This window comes from Lissotriton vulgaris, chromosome 1_1 (genome assembly GCF_964263255.1).
Source record: "Lissotriton vulgaris chromosome 1_1, aLisVul1.2, whole genome shotgun sequence".
In the NCBI taxonomy this organism is placed as follows: domain Eukaryota; kingdom Metazoa; phylum Chordata; class Amphibia; order Caudata; family Salamandridae; genus Lissotriton; species Lissotriton vulgaris.
This window is the reverse complement of record NC_141685.1, coordinates 875,292,152-875,313,579: the sequence shown is the minus strand read 5'-3', so window position 1 is coordinate 875,313,579 and position 21,428 is coordinate 875,292,152. Positions and strand designations below refer to the sequence as shown.

At 46.5% G+C, this 21,428-nt stretch overlaps 1 protein-coding gene across 4 annotated transcripts in view; it reads left to right on the top strand.

The window, feature by feature from the left end:
* The window catches only part of EP300 (EP300 lysine acetyltransferase), a 520,590-nt gene that overhangs the window by 389,513 nt on the left and 109,649 nt on the right, over positions 1–21,428 (top strand). For 2 of the 4 annotated variants that reach the window (XM_086958296.1, XM_086958288.1), the window contains exons 17-20: positions 10,000–10,118; positions 12,040–12,279; positions 16,692–16,780; positions 18,667–18,747. In XM_086958296.1, coding sequence (XP_086814422.1) covers positions 10,000–10,118; positions 12,040–12,279; positions 16,692–16,780; positions 18,667–18,747 — 529 coding nt within the window. Of the gene's footprint in view, positions 1–9,999; positions 10,119–12,018; positions 12,280–16,691; positions 16,781–18,666; positions 18,748–21,428 lie in introns of all 4 variants that reach the window. The other 2 variants (XM_086958278.1, XM_086958270.1) reach the window with 1 other exon arrangement.

Here is a 21,428-nt window from a genome sequence, read left to right as displayed (position 1 = left end):
ACAGGTGCTGGATCCTGGAACAATGGACCAGACACCTTCCAAAGAGCAGTAGGGTTAAGGCATTGCCTTCCCCCTTGCCCCAGGTTGTGGATCAAGTCTCAGAGGAGGCTGACCTCAAAGAACTGAGGGAAACTGAGCCTAAAGAACTTGAACCTGATCAGGTTGAGTTTCTGGGTTCAGGGGGACCCTCTAGGGAAGACCTGGGGAAGGCACAGTTAGACTGCCCTTCACTTGAACCCCTTCGACAGCAGGCTGCTGCTGAGGCTGCAGGGAACGCCACAGGTACCCACAGGGTATACTGGGATGATGGACTCCTGTATTCTGAGGCAAGAGACCCCAAGCCTGGTGCCACCAGGAGGCTGGTTATCCCCTTGTCTCAGAGAGGTTTCCTTCTTACCTTGGCCCATGAGATTTCCCTTGCAGGACACTTAGGCCAGAATAAGACTTGGGACAGACTTGTCTCACACTTTCACTGGCCTCACATGAATGAAGATACCAGGGAGTTTTGTCGCTCCTGTGTCACTTGCCAAGCCAGTGGTAAGTCAGGTGGCACAACAAAGGCCCCCCTTATACCACTACCTGTGGTGGGGGTACCCTTTGAAAGAGTGGGGATTGACATTGTTGGTCCAATGGAACCCCAGACAGCATCAGGGCACAAGTTTATACTGGTGGTGGACCATGCCACCAGGTATCCTGAAGCTATTCCCCTTAGGACCACTACAGCACCTGTTGTGGCAAGAGCCCTAGTTGGAGTGTTCTCCACAGTGGGCTTCCCTAAGGAGGTTGTCTCTGACAGAGGTGAAAACTTCATGTCAGGATATCTGACTGCAATGTGGAAGGAATGTGGTGTCAACTACAAGTTCACCACACCCTATCATCCACAGTGCAATGGGCTTGTTGAAAGGTTCAACAGGAGCCTAAAAGGGATGATTCATGGACTACCTGAAAAGCTCAGGCGTAGATGGGATGTCCTGATACCCTGCCTTTTGTTTGCTTACAGAGAGGTCCCACAGAAGGGGGTTGGCTACAGCCCTTTTGAACTTCTGTATGGGCATCCTGTAAGAGGACCCCTTTGTTTGGTGAAGGAAGGATGGGAGATAACTCTCAAAAAGCCTGCATCCAACATTGTGGACTATGTACTTGGTCTCCGCTCCAGGATGGCTGAGTACATGGAAAAGGCATCTAAAAACCATGAGGCCAGCCAAGAACTCCAAAAAGCTTGGCATGACCAAAAGGCTGTCCTGACTGTACAAGCCTGGACAGAAGGTGTGGGTGCTGGAGCCAGTGGCCCCAGCAGCACTCAAAGACAAATGGTCTAGGCCCCACACAATCATTGAGCAAAAGGGAGAGGTCACCTACCTGGTGGACCTTGGAACTCCCAGGAGCCCCCTCAGGGTGCTCCATGTGAATAGGCTCAAGGCATATGTCGACAGGAAGGACATGAGCTTGCTCATGGCCACAGATGAGGGACAGGAGGAGGAGAGTGACCCTCTCCCAGACCTGCTCACTCAGAACCCTGATGATGGGTCAGTAGATGGTGTTGTCTTTTGTGGCAGCCTCTCTGAGCATCAGCAAAAGGATTGCAAACAAGTTCTTCAATCCTTTAGACATATGTTCTCTCTGACACCCAGTCAGACCAATTTGCGTACCCATCAGGTTGACACTGGGGACAGTCTGCCAGTTAAGAGTAAAATCTACAGGCAGCCTGATCATGTCAGAGACTGCATCAAGACAGAGGTGCAGAAAATGTTGGAGCTGGGAGTCATTGAGCCCTCAGATAGCCCTTTGCTAGTCCAGTAGTTCTAGTGCCAAAGCCTCACACCCAGGGTGGTAAGAAAGAGATGAGGTTTTGCGTAGACTACAGAGGCCTCAATGCAGTCACTAAGACTGATGCCCACCCAATACCAAGGGCAGATGAACTTCTAGATAGATTGGCTTCTGCCAACTACTTAAGCACATTTGACCTGACAGCTGGGTATTGGCAAATCAGGTTAGCTGAGGAAGCCAAGCCCAAGACAGCATTTTCTACTCCTGGTGGGCATTATCAGTTTGTGGTAATGCCCTTTGGTTTGAAAAATGCACCTGCCACCTTCCAAAGGCTGGTGAATCAAGTTCTCACTGGGCTGGATGACCTCTGTGCAGCATATCTTGATGATATAGCTGTCTTTAGTTCCACCTGGGAGGATCACCTGGTCCACCTGAGGAAAGTGTTAGAGGTACTGCAGAAAGCAGGTCTCACTATCAAGGCCACAAAGTGCCAGATAGGGCAGACACAAGTTGTATACCTGGGCCACCTTGTAGGTGGAGGCCAGGTTCAGCCACTAGAGAGCAAGATACAGTCCATCAAGGACTGGGCTCCTCCAACCACCCAGACTCAGGTTCGAGCTTTCTTGGGCCTGACTGGGTATTACAGGAAATTTGTCAGAAATTATGGATCTATTGTGACTCCACTTAATGACCTGACAAGTAAAAAGATGCCAAAGAAAGTTCAGTGGACAGCAGGCTGTCAAAAAGCATTCAATGACCTAAAGCAGGCCATGTGCACAGCACCTATCCTAAAGAGTCCAGACTTCTCCAAACCATTCATTGTCCAAACAGATGCTTCTGAGTTGGGTGTGGGAGCTGTTTTATCTCAGCTGAATGTTGATGGTCATGACCAGCCTATTGCTTTTATTAGCAGAAGGCTGACCCCCAGAGAGAAAAATTGGTCAGCCATTGAGAGGGAGGCCTTTGCTGTGGTTTGGGCCCTGAAGAAACTGAGGCCATACTTATTTGGCACTCATTTCAAGATTCAGACCGACCATAAGCCCCTCTTGTGGCTAAATCAGATGAAGGGTGAAAACCCCAAACTACTTAGGTGATCCATTTCCCTACAGGGGACGGATTTTACAGTGGAGCATAGACCTGGCACTGATCATGGCACTGCAGATGGGCTCTCCAGGTATTTCCACTTAGAGCAAGAAGACTCACCTGGTCAAGGTTAGTTTATTGTCCCAAAGTTTGGGGGGGGGGGGGTCATGTAGGAGAGTAGGGTCTGCAATCCTATGATCACCCCAGATTTTTGCTTTTTGCTTCACTGGTTTACGACTTCCCGGGCTGTGGGCCTGCTAATCAGACCCACAGCCTAGCTGTTCTCACTAAATTGACACGTGTACCTTAGGTGCATATACCAATTGGTACTGGCCCACCTTATCAGTCCCTGTACCCAGGGCATAGGTGTACCCAGGGCCTACCAGGGGCTGCAGCATGTATTATGCCACCCTTGGCTGGCCATCTAAATCTGACACAACTGGCTGCACGACAATCCTGAAGGCAGAGTGCTTGGAATTATGTGAGATGGTGCTCTGGCATGAGCTGAGCCCGTTTGCAGCTTGCGGAACCAAGTCCTAATAGCTGTTCCATGATAACGCGTACCATATACTCTTAAGCCTCTATGGCTTTCTTAGGGAACATTCCCCATGAAGACATCTGCAAGGCAGCAACATGGTCTACAACACACACCTTCACTAAACACTACTGTGTTGATGTGGAAGCCAAGCAGCAAGCTGCAGTAGGCCAAGCTGTTCTAAAAACTCTTTCAAACTACTGCAACAGATACAGGTGACCACTGCTAGGGGAGCCACTGCTGCACAATCTATGCAAGTGTACAATCTGCAGCTCATATGCCTCGAACGGAAAATGCTACTTACCAGTATACATCTGTGCTTGGCATGTAGAGCTGCAGAGTTGTACAAGCCCTCCCGCCTCCCCGGGACCTGTATCTGTTCCAGTTTCATCTTCATTAGATATACACATGGACATCCTTTCTTTATTTCTGCTAACTCCATCATTTCCCATCATGGCGAATGTAGGAAGGTGGATATCTGTGGTTGCCCCAACTTTTTGCCTGGTGTTTTGCTGGTTTTTCGACTTAGTTGACCTGGGGCCCTGCTATTCAGGACCCCAGGCACACTGCTCTTTCTGTAAAATGGATTCCATGTACTCTAGGTACATATCTAATTGGATACTGAGTCACCTTATCAGCCCCTGTACAGTGTACCTTTGGTACCCAGGGCATAGGTGCACCCAGGGCCTACCAGGGGCTGCAGCATGTATTATGCCACCCCTGGCTGGCCATCCAAATCTGACACAACTGGCTGATCAATCAGCTGGGGCAAGGTGTGTAATCACCCTTTGCTTTAGATATAGTATCCCTATATCTAACCCTAAAATTGACACATATCCTCCTATCAGTCACTCCTATGGCAGGCCTTATCAATCCTGAAGGCAGTGTGCTTGGAATTATGTGATATGGTGCTCTAGCATGAGCTGAGCCTGTCGGCAGCTTTCGGAACCAAGTCCTTTAGCTGTTTCCATGATAACGCTATACCATATACTCTTAAGTGCATTATAATCCTCGCGGTTATTGCCAACTTTGGTATAACATTATCAAAACATGTCGAGTAAGGTGTCATACGAATTGGAATACTACCCCCTCGCCAATTCTGGCGACGAGGGTAGCATTCCACCCTTCTAGAGGGACACGACATGTATGTAACTGTGAACCCCGGTTAAAGTTAACTCGAGCCTCAGCATCACAAAATAGATGCTGCCACCACAGACACAAGTCTGACCTCCTGCTGCTGGGAGTCCTTCCAGCGAGGGAGGCTTGGACAAAGGGTTTCCTGCCTTGGGAGGTGCTAGCACCACCCCAGACAGGATTTTGTGTATTAGGTAGGACAGGGCTGAAAGGAATGAGACATGCCTGGGGCACACTAGGTGTCCCTGTGCATACACCGGTCTAAACCAGTTCCTGGGGCACTCCAGCCCCAGAGTGTAGGAAGGTGGATACCTGACTATGGTTGCCCCCAACTTTTTGCCTGGTGTTTTGCTGGTTTTCCGACTTAGTTGGCCTGGGACCCTGCCAATCAGGACCCCAGGCCTACTGCTCTCTCTGTAAAATGGATTCCATGTACTTTAGGTACATATCCAATTGGTACTGGGCCACCTTATAAGACCCTGTAACTCAGGGCATAGGTGTACCCAGGGCCTACCAGGGGCTGCAGCATGTATTATGCCACCCCTGGCTGGCCATCTAAATCCGACACAACTGGCTGCACGACAGCTGGGACAAGGTGGTGTAATCACCCTTTGCTTTAGATATAGTATACCTATATCTAACCCTAAAATGGACACACAGATTCCTATCAGTCACTCCTATGGCAGGCCTTGACAATCCTGAAGGCAGAGTGCTTGGAATCGTGTGAGATGGTGCTCTGGCATGAGCTGAGCCCGTTTGCAGCTTGCGGAACCAAGTCTTAATAGCTGTTCCATGATAACGCGTACCATATACTCTTAAGTGCATTATAATCCTCGCGGTTATATGCTATCTCTGGTATCGCTTTATCAAAACATGTCGAGTAAGGTGTCATACGAATTGGAATACTAACCCCTCGCCAATTCTGGCGACGGGGTTAGCATTCCACCCTTCTAGAGGGACACGACATGTATGTAACTGTGAACCCCGGTTAAAGTTAACTCAAGCCTCAGCATCACAAAATGGATGCTGCCACCACAGACACAAGTCTGACCCCCTGCAGCTGGGAGTCCTTACAGCGAGGGGAGCTTGGACAAAGGGTTTCCTGTCAGGGGCGGTGCTAGTACCATCCCAGACAGGGTTTTGTGTATCCTGGGTAGGCAGGGCTTTAGAGGAAGGTGACTGCAAGTGGCACCCCGGTGCTCACTATGCATCTGCCGGCTAGAACCAGTTCCAGGGGCACACCAGCCCCTGGCCTGGGGAAAGTCTGGCATGGGAGAGGGGTGTAACCACCCCCCTTCCTGGTCCCACCCATAGGGCAGGACCTAGTCGCGTACCCACCCCTTTCTTTAGGATAAAGGCAGGAGCGGGGACCCTTCCAAATTAGATCATCTTTGAATCCTGAAACTACTTTCTACGAAAGGAATTCTCGACTTCTTCTCAAGATTTCTCCCTTGTGACTAAGGAGTAGTCACCCTGCACCCGCAGGCACCATCTAAGAACACTGCGGTTTGCTGCACGTCCTTCCTCCGGAATCCGACTGACCAGCACGACGAGACCCGGCTTCCCTGGCACCTCTGACCTCTACCTACCTCTACAGCTAAGCTGAGAACCGTAGGTGCGACGAGACCTCGAGGGACCGGCCATCATCAGAACTGCACGACTTCTATCCAGCACGACCGCCGAGGGATCCTCTGGTGAGTGCTTTGGGGTCCGAGAAGCCCGACCCTGAGCAGCTCCAGCACCGAAGTCCAGCCCCCCAGCATCCACGAGATCTGCGTGGGGCCCTTCTGCTTTTTGCTGCTCATCGCGTTGTCTGGCTTGTGGCCTTCCCGACGACGAACAACGACATCACCACTGCTGATCTGGTTGCTCCAGACTGGCCCTTGCTCCCCTCCAAAAGAGGAGCACCCCGGACCCTCCTGGTCCACTCCAGACGCCATTTTAGGTCCACCGAGTGGGCTTGAATTTGCCAAGACTTGTTGCCCCAATCCTGGGTCCAGCGACGTCGACAGCAGCAACCATCGTGGGACAGCTCGCACCTCCATCCTGGTCGCCGACAACGCCTCCTGGTCCGTGAGACTGCAGAGCCCAGCGTCGCCCACTCACCTGGTCGAGGTGACTCCATCCGGTGCCATCCTGGTGCCCATCTAATCACTGGCTAGTGATTCAGAACTTGGTCCCCTCTGCTTACAGGTGTCTTCCATCTTCGATCCAGGCTTGGATCACTTCGAACTTCTTCACTGGTCGCCTGCCAGCAACTTCTTCTTTCAGGCTCTATAGACTGCAACGAGGATTCCCGATGTCTTTCCAGACCTATGCAGCCGCAGCCCCTGGGCTAGGTAACTTCGGCATTTCGGTGCCCCAGCATAGCCTCACTATCCAAGGGTCCAGATCCTTTTTCGTTTTCAGCCTAACTAGTCGGGTTCGCCTGAGAACACTAACTTTGCTTTTACTAGCCTCCATAGACTTTGTCCCGCATCCCGCGTGAGTGCACACTCTGCACCCGAGTCCCCTAGGCCTCCTGCTAGTAATCTGAAGGTTCAGTAGGCCAGTCCTAGCGATTCCAAACCCTATGAGATTAGTACTTACCTGCTAGTAATTTCGCATTCCACTTTTGTAGTATATGGTTTCCTGTGCCCCTCGGGCATTTGTGTAAATTGTGCAACTTAAAGTATTTTCGTAAGAGTTTTGTTGTGTGCTTAGTACCCTGTCCTCATAAAGAGTACAGGGCTGTTGTGATCTAAATAAATACACTGTTTATTTTCATAACACTTGTGTGGTGTCCTTTCACTTGGTATTCAAGGGGTATATGTGATGGTATAACAGCTGGCTTAACACGCCCTCTAGAGTCCAGCCCGAAGACTGCTCGTATCCATGCTACTAGGATAGCTGGTCTATAAGGTTGACTTACAACCAATCATCAATAAGGGTTGTTTGGACTGATACAAAGTGCTCACTAGAATAGTGAACATTATATATCAGGCCAACTTCTCACACAGAGCTGGCGCAAGACCGGACCAAGGATAGGGGGTGTAACCACCCCCCTTCCTGGTCCCACCCAGAGGAGGGACCTAGTCGTAGTGCAGCCCCCTTTAGCCGGATAAAGGTAGGAGCTGGTCCCATTCCAAATTAGATTATCCTGAACAACTTTACAAGAAGAAACTCTGGACTTCGTTCTGCTCCACAGAAGACTGAAGAAATCTCCCTTGTGGGCAAGGAGTGTCCACCCTGCACAAGCAGGCACCATCAGCGTCCAGCGGCTTCCCTTTGTCGTCTTCCTTCCTGGATCCAGACTTCAGAGCCCGACGAGACCCAGATTCCCAGACCTCTCCGACCTCTACCTACATCTGCAGCACAGCTGAGATCCGTGGGTGCGACAAGACCCGTGGGACCGGCCATCTTGAAAGAAGCAGCACTTCGCTCCAGCACGACTTCCGAGGCATCCTCGTCTAAGTGCTTTGGGGACTGAGAAGCCCCGACCCCGAGCAGCTCCTGCCCCGAAGACCAGCCCTCCAGCATCCACGAGCTCTGCGTGGGGCCCTTCTGCCTGTTTGCTGCTCGACGCGTTGTCTGGTCACTTGCCGGCTGGCTAGTGACCTAGACGACGAAACCCGAAATCTTCACAGCTGGTCTGGTTGTTCCAGACTGGCCCTTGCTCCCTTCCAAAGGAAGAGCACCCCGGACCCTCCTGGTCCACTCCAGACGCGGTTTCCACTCACCGCGTGGGTTGCCTTTGCCAAGGCCTGTTTACTCCGAATCCGACACCGCCGTTAGCGAGAGCCTGCGTGGGACAACTCGTGCCTCCATCCTTGTCGTCGAAGACACCACCTGGTCCACGTGGCTGCAGAGACAAGCTTCCACCTTCACCTGATCGCGACGACGACATCTGGTTCCACTCCTGGTTCCACTCCAGTCACTGGCTAGTGACTTTGAACATTGTCCCCTCTGCTTTCAGGTTCTTCTCTTCACTGATCCACCCTTGGATCACACCGGACATCTTCCTCCTGACCGCCTGCAGCATCTTTTCCTCCAGGCTCCATAGACTTCAACGCCGGAACCCGACACGACTTGGCACCTATGCACTCGCAGCCTGTGGGTGAGGTAACACGAGCATTTCTGTGCTCAAGGGTAGCTTGACTCTCCTAGTGTCCAGTTCCACAGTCGTGTTAGTCCTATCTAGTCAGGGACGTCCGTACTCACATTTTTCTTAAACTGTACTGTCCATAGACATTTGTACGCATCTCGCGTGTGAGTTCACACTCTGCAAACGCGCTCCGTGGGCCTCCTATTACTTACCTCAAGTTAGTATAGCTTGGTCCCAGCGATCCTACAGCCTCTGGACAACTCCATTCCTATTATTGACTTTCACATTACACTTACTTAGTATATGGTTTGTCGTGCCCCTAGGGCACCATTGTAAATCGTGCAACTTGAACGTATTTTTCCTAAGAGATTGTCATGTGCTTAGCCCTCTGACCTCATAAAGAGTTCAGAGGTGTATGTTAGTTAATAAATACTTGTTTATTTTCATAACAACCTGTGTGGTGTCCTTTCACTTGGTATTCAAGGGGTTATATGTGGTAAAACAGCTGGCTTCACATGCCAAAAGAGTTTAGCCTAAGACTGCTTTGTCCATGCTACCACTAGGATAGCTGGTCTATAAGGTTGACTTAACCAATCACCATAAGGGTTGTTTGGACTGATACAAGGTGATCACTAGAACTAGTGAACATCATATATCAGGCCAACTTCTCACAGCAAAAAGCAATCTAAGGATGGAGCCGATGCCCATGCGCACTATCGTCCAAGGGAGGAGTCACCTATCTCGTGACTACAAAAGACTTCTTCCAACACGACAACAACATGCAATCATCCGAGCCAACGGCTAGGGCGCTCGACCTCGGACCTGGGGATCTGGGTTCGAGTCTCGGTAACGACGCGAAAACCTCCTGTGATTCTGGGCAAATCACTTAATCTCCCTATACCTAAAATAAATGTGTGTCCTCATGTAACGTAACTGGTGATATGTAAAGCGCTCTGATACCTGATTCGGTTCGGGTCTAGTTCGAGCTATATAAAACTCTGCAAAAAAAAAAAATCTAATGCCAAGTGTACAACTCTGCAACTCTACATGCCAAGAACAGATGCATACTGGTAAGTAGCATTTTCCATTTAAGGACTTCTACTTCAAAGGAAGCTGTGCCAGTGATTCAGCTTCTTGAGCTGAAACCTACCTGATTCTGTATAGGCAGAATAGCAGGTTGGCGCGAGCCTACGTGGCCAAGGATGAGTTTGCACGGTGAATGAATAAAAAAATATCTGTTGAAGCCGCTTTACTGTGGCTTTAGGAAGTTTGAGTTTGATATTGCATTGTTGCAAAAATTGAGCATCTTCATCTAAGATTTTAGGTACACCTAGCCTGAGTTGAGTGTAACGGTAACACTGTTAATGCCTTGGAATTGTTTTCTTATTTCCAATAGTATTCAAGCCGGAGGAGTTGCGGCAGGCCCTGATGCCCACACTAGAGGCACTTTATCGCCAGGATCCTGAGTCCCTCCCCTTTCGTCAGCCTGTAGATCCCCAGGTCTTAGGAATCCCGGTAAGTGTTTCCATCTCGAGGAATTATTTTTTTGGGTGGGTGGAGGGCATGAGGTGGGAAGTGGCTTTTACTGCTTTCTGTTGGGGATTTAGAGGGTCTGCTGCTCTGTATGCCCTGCACAGTGACAACTGCTGGAAGGGTTGGGAGTGCTGCTGAAGTCCGAGACAATCTTTGGAGGGATGAAGCGCAAGGTTCTGCTCTTACAGTGACACCTGCTGATCATGGCTGGGGAATGCTGATGCAGTAATAGCCCTTGGGAGGGATAGCCAAGTGCTGTTAAAATTACACCTGATGGGAGTACTGGAGTAGTAGCATCCGCTCCTGGTAAGACACATAGTTTGCTCTCAATCTGACACCTGTTGAATGGAGTTGGAAATTCTAGTAACGCAAGTCAGTTCCTGTGTGGTAAAGCCAAGTACTACTATTGCAGTGCCACTTGGTGGTTAAGACGATCAGTGCAGCTGAAGCAGTCCTCAGACCTTGCACAGAGGGCCACTGAGCAATGCTTGTGAAGCTCAGTTGTGGAGTAGCCATGCTTTTATTTGTGGGAAGGGGGGGGGGGGGTTGATGGGGAGGGGGGTGGGATCTGAAAGCTGCCAATGACGCCTCTTGCTCTGGACCCTGCTGCCCTGCATACAATCCCTCAGCTTGGCTTCTTGTCCGTGGTGTTGGGGCTTTCTGTGGCAGGTTGCTGAGGGGGCCGGGCGGAGGGGAGGTGCCTGGGAGGGCTGCTTGTGTTATCTGTATTGTATGTCGGGCTGCTACTCCTGTTGTGTGACGTCTGCTGCCTTCCACTCATTGCCTTGTGTCTAACTTAGACTCGCACGTCCTGGGTACCCTTGCCTCGCACCTTTCACTATTCTCACATTAGAGACCTGCTCCTGGGTTGGGAATTCATTGCTTCTGTGCTACTTGGAGGCCACAGTGCACACCTTAAATTTTATGTGTTATTCCAAGCATTTTGTCCAGTAATCTTCAGAGCTGAGCTTGCTGGAAGAAGCCTCTGTCTACTTGTCTAGTGCCCTGTCTGTCTCCTCCCCTATGGAACCCTAGCTGTTATGCCCTAGATACACACACAATGCAGGAATGGAAACCATCTATTTGTACTCTAAAGGAAACGGAGCCAGCCAGGGTATGACACAGACATCGAGCAAAATCAGTAACCAGGAGATTGTGCAACTGACCGTATATTATGTACACCCCTGACCAAGAGGCATGCCAAAATAATATACTTGGATTTCAGACCAGGATGATGCTGGGAAAGTGAACACACACGGTAAAGGGCAACACCAGCCACACAGACCCACACATGAAAGGGCTGTGCCAGCCACACAGGAAAGGACAGTACCACACATACGGACACTGGAAGCTACAGTGCAGCATACTCACCAGGCATGAAAAGTGCCCTGGACAATGTAGGGAAAACATCAACATAATTATCAGGATAGTGTATGGCATACGATATCTGGTGTAATGGGTAGAAAACGTGATCGAGCAGGATAGAATACGTACTGCCAGAACGAGTGACTAGCCTGGTTCAGCGCCTCATACTCCTGCAGGATGCAATACTGGGGCAGTGTACTGCAAGCGCTGACAGGCTTGCAGGGCATGTGACTGGACGGCATACAAGGCTCTCTTTCTGGCAGGACTTGACTGGGACAGTGTCTCTCACAAACAAGCTTACACGACAGGTGATCTAGTCTGCATACCATACACACTGGCAGGAAGGTGACCAGACAGCGAACGACACTCATTGGCAGGAATGGTGGCTGGGACAGCGTACGGCACACACAGATGGCACAAACTGTCAAATCTGATTTTTTTTCGATCTATATATTTTATTTATATCCACATCTCCGCTCAGACAGATTCAGTAATTCCTTAACCTCTTATGATTCAGAAAAATGCCTCTGTCCTGCAGGATTACTTCGATATAGTGAAGAATCCCATGGACCTTTCCACCATCAAGCGCAAGCTGGACACTGGCCAGTACCAGGAGCCCTGGCAGTACGTCGATGACATCTGGTTGATGTTCAACAATGCCTGGCTGTACAATCGGAAGACGTCGCGTGTCTACAAGTACTGCTCCAAGCTGGCCGAAGTGTTCGAGCAGGAAATCGACCCCGTCATGCAGAGTCTAGGGTACTGCTGTGGGAGAAAGGTGTGTATAGGGGACAACCTGGTGGTGGAAAGAAGTGTGTGCTTGAATCTGCCATTTGATGGTGCAGTGAGTATTTACTGCATGATAAATATGCGTACCATCGAAACGTTTATATTTGGGAGAACCTTTAATGCTGTTGAAGAAAGTGAATACCAGACTTGGCTGCATGCATTGGTGATAAGATGTTCTGATGCTTGCTGTGTGCATATCAGGGGAGTGGACCTTTTGAAAGAAAGGTTAATACTGGTGTTCATACTGGTGCAATTCTACGCATGCTATGTGGCTGCCCTCCAACCCCACAAGCCGTCGGGGTTGGATGGCAGCCACATAGCACGCGTAGAATTGCACATTTCAGGAGTAGTTGTGTATGGGGGAAAGTGGTTTACTGTTACAGGAGAAAGATGCGGATAGAGGTCCTTGTGAGTGGGACATTTGTGCGCAAAGATTAGTATTTTATGCAGGATTAAGGTCCGTACCAGGGTCTGGTGCATGTTTGTGCAAGCAGCTGTAGTGCTGCTGGGGACAGGGTCGTGCCAGAGAGAGTGCCTTTGAAGATCGAACTGCAGTTCTGCGGGAGAAGGTGAACGGGAGTAGGATGAATGTGGTAATCCTCCCATCCCTACAAGAGAAGAGTGCAGATCAGGGTGAGGTATGTGGAGGTTAGAGCTTCATTTTTGCACATGTGATTCCTAGCATGGCATCTTCAACAAATTGTAATACTTGCTATTGCTAGGAATTGGGCTTGGGTTGTGGGTCACGGGCCATGAGTCAGTTAAAAAAACTAATCTTATAATTTAAGCGCAACTGCATAAACAGGCTCCAGTCTCTCATTTTCTCTATCATGGCACCTTCACTGATACTATTGAACATTGATTATATTTATACTTTTGAACCTGCTCTTGGCTGAGAGATTCGATATTTATGAATTCACTAAATATTTTTCTTCCCTGATGATTTCCATGAACACTATATTCCTTCAATAGTGGGGGCTTAGGATGTGAGCTTTTCAGTGTTCGTAAATTCAGTAAATAGTTCCATGATGGAGAATTGGTATTCATTTTCTCTTCTTTGTTTCTATACCATCTCAAATTAATTTCCGATACTGGGTGTGTCTGATCACAGGACTGAGCTTTTTTTGGCATCTCCTGTTTTACAGACACACACTATCCACCTTCAGGTTACTTTGTGGTCTGTCTGCGATTCTTTGCTGCTGGAGTACGAGCCAAGGACTTCTAGTACTCTGGCCTCAGTTCCACATTTCTAGTAGCTTTCCGGTTTGGGTATTTCAAGCCAGATTCTGGGCTCCCTCGTAGGAACCTCCATGCTTGCTTGCATCCCTAGAAGGTGTTCTGGTAAGAAGTTTCAGATATTGAAGGTGCTTGTATTTTGCAAGCCAAGAAAGAAAATTCGTTTTAAAGAGCTGTTTTGCACTCAGTTCCTTCCAGACAAACTCTTAACTTTTTGGACTCTATTTAGGTATGTTCAATTCAAAGCAGCTGCATCAGCCACATTACGTTGGTTTTTGGCATTAGCCAGATAACTGTAAATTAATGCATGGCTTTGCAGCCCCCTCAAGACCTAAATTGAAGCTTAGTCATATGGTGCCTGTTGAACATAAATGGAGGACTTTGCCAGTGGTGTGATTGTGCCTAATTGAGAGACCCACTTGTTCCAAGTATGAACAAATTGTTTTAGGAACCCCACTTTTTTGGAGAGAAAAGGAAGACCAATAGAACCTTTTTTTAATCAGCCCAACTGACAGCGTGCTGCTCAGCAACTTCTTTCTCTCACCCTGTCACTCCTAAATTACCGGGAGTTTGTCGACTTAACTCCCTAATGTATTTCTATGGAACAGGTGGATGCTTGCAAAACAAAGCTTTTTTGCTAGCTATGTGGAAATGTTAGTTCTTGTTACTTTGCCCCATATAACTACGAAAGCCTTAACAGGGTTGTCCTGCAGAGCTTAGTTGCAACCGCTGCTAATATTCAGCAGTTAAAGGGAATCGTTCTCATTAGCTGATACATAAAATAACTTAATGTGTGACAACATTCCATCGGCTTGCACAAACTAAAGTAAAGAGCTTGACATTTAGTTCTATTCTTAAGTTTCAGGCCTTATGCACTTAACTCTAAGTGAACATCCACAAAATAAGTCAGTGCACATACACAGATTACTATGCATCGAGTACTGTTTTGTATATTTAACATTATCTCAACATATAAAATCTATTGCACTTCATACACCTGGGGTGCTGAGTGAAGTAACCATGTTTCCAGTGCCATAAAACAATATACCAGATTCCTAGCTGCTCGAAACACCGGGTCATTGTGCACTGATTTCAGAGTTTAATATTTAAGGATGATAATCACATAGCAGTTCTGAGAGGATTTAAATCTAGGGACTTAAACTTCTCTCCAATAAAATTTATTGCAAAGTAACCTTGCACTTTCGGGCATAGCTCCCCAAAAGTTTATTCTGCACTTCTCCAGGTATTTCTCGATTTGTGGTTGCTGGATATCTATACACAGTATGCGTGGTCAGCGACTGCATGACTGCTTTCAGACTGCCAAACATAGATGTAAGGAAATCATGCTCCTGACATAGGTTGAAGGATTGTGCTCATTTTCACAGATAGATGAGGGCTTTGGGTGGCTTTCCATGAAGTATTTTTTCATTTGATGCTTATCCCAGTGGATGGATCTCTGCCTCTACTAATCTTTAGTTTTAACACTTCTACTCAGTCAGCTTGAATTCCATGTAGTTTGAGGCCTGAATAGGGAACATCTAGTGCCCGTTTCAGTTACTGGAAGCACTTTTGTTGTTCCATCATTTTATTAACATCTGCAGCAACTAGATCCTTATTGACTTTGAAGCCCCCTACTGTTTTTTCTTTTGATTTTAAGGCTTTGTTCTTTGCGACCTCCCCTCTTCAGGGGGACCTGGTATTGATCTTTGTAAAGACGTGCTAGAATACTGATAATTTTGTTGACAATGCGCTACTCTTTGGCGTCATGCATTCTGGCCAAGTTTGGTTTAGAGACCTACTTAAACGAGTAAAGGCCTCTAATTTAAACAATGAGGGAAATATGCATTGCTGTTGAGTGTGTTGATATATTGTTTTAGGGTGCTATCATGCGACTGTGAAAAAACTGCCCTGTCAGCATTTTAATCCCACAAGATATGGGGTTGCTTTTCCGACTGAAAATTAGCCTAGGCGAATTGTGCATTGAACTGGTGTATTAGTTTAACTCAAGGAATTTCCTGTTACTCGTGTTATGAAATTCCTGTAAATACTCTGTTATTCCACAGTGTATAACTACGTGATAAATTTAAGGCAAGTGTCTTGTAACAAAGCAGGCGACAGAGAGCGAGCTGCTGTTTGCAGTACTTTTGCCAAATGTATCCAAAGTGGACGCAAAGTCGCATTGTGCACCAAGATACAATGCCAAATGGCAGTTTATATTTTGCGTAATTACATATAATTTCCATCATTTTGCTAAAATTTTGTGAAATTGCTGCGAAATAAAAATACGAGAATATTGCATACCCGCAACTGGAAGGTCTTAGGGATAAAGCTAACAACATCTTTTGATTCAAGATTTGTCAGAAAGCGCCGGGACACTCCTCGGAGTAGCCGAGCGCTATATAAGACACGGATAACATTAACATTAACCATCGGTCCCATTAACTTCACAGTGCTACATCTAATTCTTTAAGAGATAATCAAAAGAAATCTGGAGCAACTCCTGCTTTGTGTTGTCCTTTGGCCACTGGAATTATATGGTTTTGCTGTCACAGCGGTTGTCGCATTACTACGGATTTTCAACAGTTGTCAAATCCATCATGTGATCCATAATCTGCATATTTTAACAAAAATGTTTCTAGCTTAAAAAGGTCAAAAGTTTTAATACTTTGCTACATGTGTTAGTGTGCAGTGTAAGGCCATTTGCAAAGGCAACTGGTTGTCTTTCAATTGTTTATTGCTGTTTTTAAGTATTAGACTGGTTCTAATGCCCAGAAAGCGTTAACATGTACAAATGACAAAATAATGAGTTAATACTATCACAGAATGTGCTGCATTGTTCCATATAATTTTCCTTTTCTTGCCACATAATCTAGTAAAGCCTGCTGCATAATTTGGTCCTTCACTGCCACCAATTCCAGTGGCCCTGCTTATGCTTGAAAAAGTCTGTTGTAGGAGAGGACTACAGAAGTGTTCCACAATTGTGGCTTGTATTTTAAGATGGTGTTTCTTTGGACAGTACCCTTGCTGGAGAACTAGTGTCACAAATAAGGGTCTTTTCTACCCTCCAAGTACTGGATGGTTTAAAAAAACATTTTAAGTGGAAACTAAACTTTTCTTGTGCCTGAAGATTGCTTCTCAGTTCCTCCTTGTTCTTCTCCCATGTAGCTGGAATTTTCTCCGCAGACGCTCTGCTGTTATGGGAAACAGCTCTGCACCATCCCTCGGGATGCCACTTACTACAGTTACCAAAACAGGTAAGAAACACACCACGGCCTGTCTCCAATGCATGCACACACGGGCTGCTGATGGGAAGTGTGCTTGCAAGACTAGTAACATCAAAGCCTGGGCGCCATCCTGTTTCCATGCCAAAGTCCCAACTATCCTTTCAGGCATAGTCACTTAAGTGTGTGTGGCTTTGTTTCCAACTCCTACTCACCCAAAATCCACTCTAAAATTATAAAGGTGCAGCGGTAAGACCTATGGTGCACCGTAGTCCATGTGTTCATCCCAGGTAACATCTGTAATATGTCTTGTAAGTGGTAGGAAAGTGTTACACAAATGTCAATGCTGTACTTCACTTTCAGACATTAATCAAACGTAGAAAAATGGGACATGCCTGTGACCCTGATTTGTTCAGTCCCTGAAAGGCTTGTGATCTCTGTATGGAAGTACACTTAACATCTATACATTCCTTTCTGATATCCTGCCTACTGTACAGGAATGTATGCTAGCACACTTATCCTGTCATTGAGGTAGAAAGAGCAGTCCGTGCTTATCCAGGCTGCAATGTGTCCGATTCCTTTTCCTGGTGTTTGGTCATTAATTTTGCTTGGGTGGTGGGTGGCTGAAATTTGTAAGGGGCTGTTTTATGTTAACTGACTATTTCCTGCAAGCAACCCATGTCTGCTGTGCTGCATTGTTCTTTTGTTAACTTGTTGGGTCTCATTCCTGTTTAAAAGTCACATTCATTACAGCAGTAGCGCACCCCCTGCATCTGTGTAGAATTCCATAGACGCTCTTATGCACACTATCTAATAAAGATACTTGGCTTGTGAGTTAGGGGACTGGGGTTGTTTTAATTCATTAGCAAAGACTTGGGCATGGAACACGTATGTCTTCCTAGAATCTTTTTTTTATTTTGATAAGTCTTGCTTTGGGAAATGAAGTATTTTGGAAAGCTTTGTAGTTCTCTAGTACCTGACCTGACACCATGGGTAGTTTGAGGGGTTCTCCAAAGAATCTTTATTCTTCGCTTGATGTTGGTAACTATGAGGGCACATGCTTGGTACTGATTAATTCTCTGCTTAGGGTACCTGACCTGTGAAATTTGGTTGTCATATCGGCAGTTAGTCTTGGAAATGTAAGTGCTGTCATATGTAGGGGAACTATGCAATAAAATCTGTATGTGTTGTAGTGTGGTCTAATATCAGCTTTCCCTCTGCAGTGAAGTATGCAGGCCCCACTCAGAATTAGTATAGATTTAAGTTAAGTTTTTATTTACCAGTGGCAAGAAATGTGCATGTTTTGGACGAGGCTTAACAATATTGTGAGAGGGCTTGAGGGTGCAGGGGCTTCATTGAGGCGACGTCTTGGAGTATCTTTCCCTCTCCATGGGGGAACATCTGGGAAAGGTTCACAATTTTTACAGAAATAACAGATTGAATGCAGGGGCACCGTTTCCATAGTAAGAAGGGTGCATGTTCTGTTGGTTTCCTTCATGGAAGGGTAAAGGGTGATCGTGGGTGTTTCCTTGATGCGCCCTGTTTTGCCGATTATTTGCTGCTTGTATCCCCCCATGGTCCGAATCAATGCTAATCTGTGCTTTGCTTGGCTTTCTGCTCTGTGTTGTCTTGTCCTGCTTCTGTCTGTCCTGCCCCTCCTTCCCTCTCCTCGTTGTTGTGTTTTTTTTCCTCCCATCTCTTGCTTGTCCTGTCCGGCACTGGCTTTTGATTGCAAATTTTTCAAAAAATCTTGCAAACGCGGTCCAAAAAAATCTCGACGCCCTGCGACAAACGGTGAATGTCCCCATTGGCGTGGCGACCTGGTGTGTGCTCCTGTCCCCTCCCGCGGCGTGCTCTGATTGCTGGCTGTGCTTGTGTGGACGGAACAGTTCACCCAAATATGGCCTTATCGCTGACAGGTACCACTTCTGCGAGAAATGCTTCAACGAAATCCAGGGGGAAAGTGTTTCTCTGGGGGATGACCCCACCCAGCCGCAGACGTGAGTATCTCAAATTACAGTTTTTTTTCTCTTGCGTGAACATTATGGTGAGAGCATTGTCTGTGATGCTTAGTGTCTAGTTTTCTTCCAAATGTATGTAAGGTCCCTGAGGGGGCCTACAGTCTGTATAGATTATAGAAGCTTTTCCTCATGTATTTTGATAAAATGTGTTTCTTTGTCTAGTGACTATTGATTGGAACGTGCTTTTCTCATGGCTGGCCTGTGATTGAGTTTTTTTTCTGTCCTTTTAATGCTTTGTGATTCAATCTGCTAGCATGGCTATGATCGAGCCACTTGTCTGTCCATGGTATGGCTTGTGATTCATTCAGTAGTGTGCCTGTGAACTGGATTGCTTGTTTTTTCAGCAGGGGCTATTCATGTTTTCAATGTTAGCCCTTTTCGGTAACTGATCGAGAGTCCCATGAAATGTAAAGTGAGTATAAGTAGAAGAATCCACTGACAGTTAAAAAGTCTTTGCCTCTATATGGTGGAGGTGTGTTGTCGCAAGGTCTCCCACAATGCTTTGCTCTGCAGGAGCCTTCTGAGCTTAATTTGTTTCTAAACAACTTAAGGATCTCTGAAATCTTGATCCGAATTTTGCAACATTTGATTAGTCTTTTACCTTATATTAGGTTTTGTAGATGCTGCTTTTTGTTTTTCTTCTGCTCGTCTTGTTTCTGACGAAGATTGATCTATATCTAATGGTTCTGAACTCCTTTTGGTTTTGAGATAGATGGACACACAAGAAATCCTTTTAAAGCCGGGCAAGAAAGTAGTCTCAGCCACACTCTGCGACTACTGAGTGCATTCAGTTTTTTCTTTTATGCCTATCAGTTCACTAAAGATATGGAAAGATGGAGCCTTTCGGATATCCCAGCAGAGTCTCTCTTCAAAAGCAAATGCCTTATTGAGTAGAGGCCTTGGAAGAACACTACTGAACTGCTGAGTAGCATAAGGAAAGTGTTCACATTTTGGAAAAGCACCTCTTGTCCCCTGGGAATCCTGCATTATCTACTTGAGTTCCTTCAGGCGCTCACCCCCTTTACTGCATCTTGCTGTCATTGACCAAGTCTCTTGGTCGTCTTCAAGCTAAAGTAGAACAGATTCTTTTCATACGATTTGTGATGTTGAAGTAGTAGCTATCATTAGGAAGGTGACTAGGTTTCTGATGGAAGATCTCATTTATTCAAAGCAAACTAAACCTCCAGGCCCATCTACCAGAAGACGAGATAAGGACAGGATGCATACTTAGCACCATTCAATCTTAAAAACTATTATAAAGGTAAGTAACTGGTTTCACAAATCCAATCAAGAGGAGCCATTTTGTGAGTATCTAGCAGATTTTATAGGATATTTTCTGATGGTGAGGTGGCTAGATTTCATATTCTTTTAAATCAATTAATTAGTCATTGATGGTTTTTCCCACGAGAGACTTTCATTCGGCACTGGCGTTATTGCACGCCTCTTGGACATGATTCGACAGAGCCCACTAGGGAGGGACTGATCGCCTTTAATAGACAAGGACTGATCTAGTTTCGACTACTCCGTGCACAAATGGCAAAATCCCACTAGGGGGGACTGATTGCCATAAAACTCACAAGGACTAGCCTATTTTGGATCACTAAATCTGCAAACGCAAACCCTGATGAAGCCCTTGACAGGACGAAACTCATTGGCTGGGCTTACTGGAATGTACAGTTTTAGTGAAAATAAATAAAGACAGCCTTGTTGAAAAATCTTAAGTTTGGCTCCCTTTTTGTATTTGGATCAGAAGCTGAAAACGGTTTTGAACTGTACTGAATTTCTACAGGACCCTACTAGATATTAAGTGTTCCCTCTCCTATAAGGTTTTTCTCAGGGCTTAATCAGGTGGAACTTGAGACGAAGCACCCACAAGAAATTAAGTCCTGGCAGAGGTCTGTAGGACCACTGCATGGTTTGTTGCCCAGATTTTCTGATACAAATATAGTGTAGACTCAGATGCTTACTCACAGGTACAACAGGCAAATGTCCCTTACCACATAGTATACCCTTCCAATTGTTTTTGCCCCTTCAAATTAGAATACAAATTTATAGTGAAGACTAGAAGTGTATTTGCTGTTCAAGTGGTCATCTTCCTCTTATGTTATCGACCCTTCCATTCACTGTGGGTTTGCTCATGTGTGGGTTACCTGTATGTTTTAAAACAGCTCCTAAAGAGCAAAGCATTGTGGGAATACTGTCCATACGTAACTGAGTCTTAAATTCAGTGCTCTGGTGTATTTTGACTTTTTCAATACTGTTGTGGGGTCTTCCTCATAGTGTGGAAAGTTTTCAGAGGTTATGAGCAAAATACCAGTACTGGGTGACGTCGGCCTTCACAAAATTAACTACTCCTTATCCCTCAAGGATGCTTTTGATTGGGTCTCTTAAGTGATTGGTGTTGTGTATTTGGTCTTGCCAAGGATTATGTGAGAACATTTCTGACCTCAACATGGTTTGCTGTGTAATTGGTTACTTGTGTCCAATCTTGTGAATGTTTGATGTGATTGGTAACTTAAATCTAAGTTGAGAATGTTCGAAACTGGTCCTCTTTGTCACACATGGGAAAAGTGTATAAGGCGTTTGGAATACCTGTGTATTGCTCATGAAGGTTTGTGGTTGGATTGGTGAACTGTGTGTGTTACGCCGACAAGTGGCCT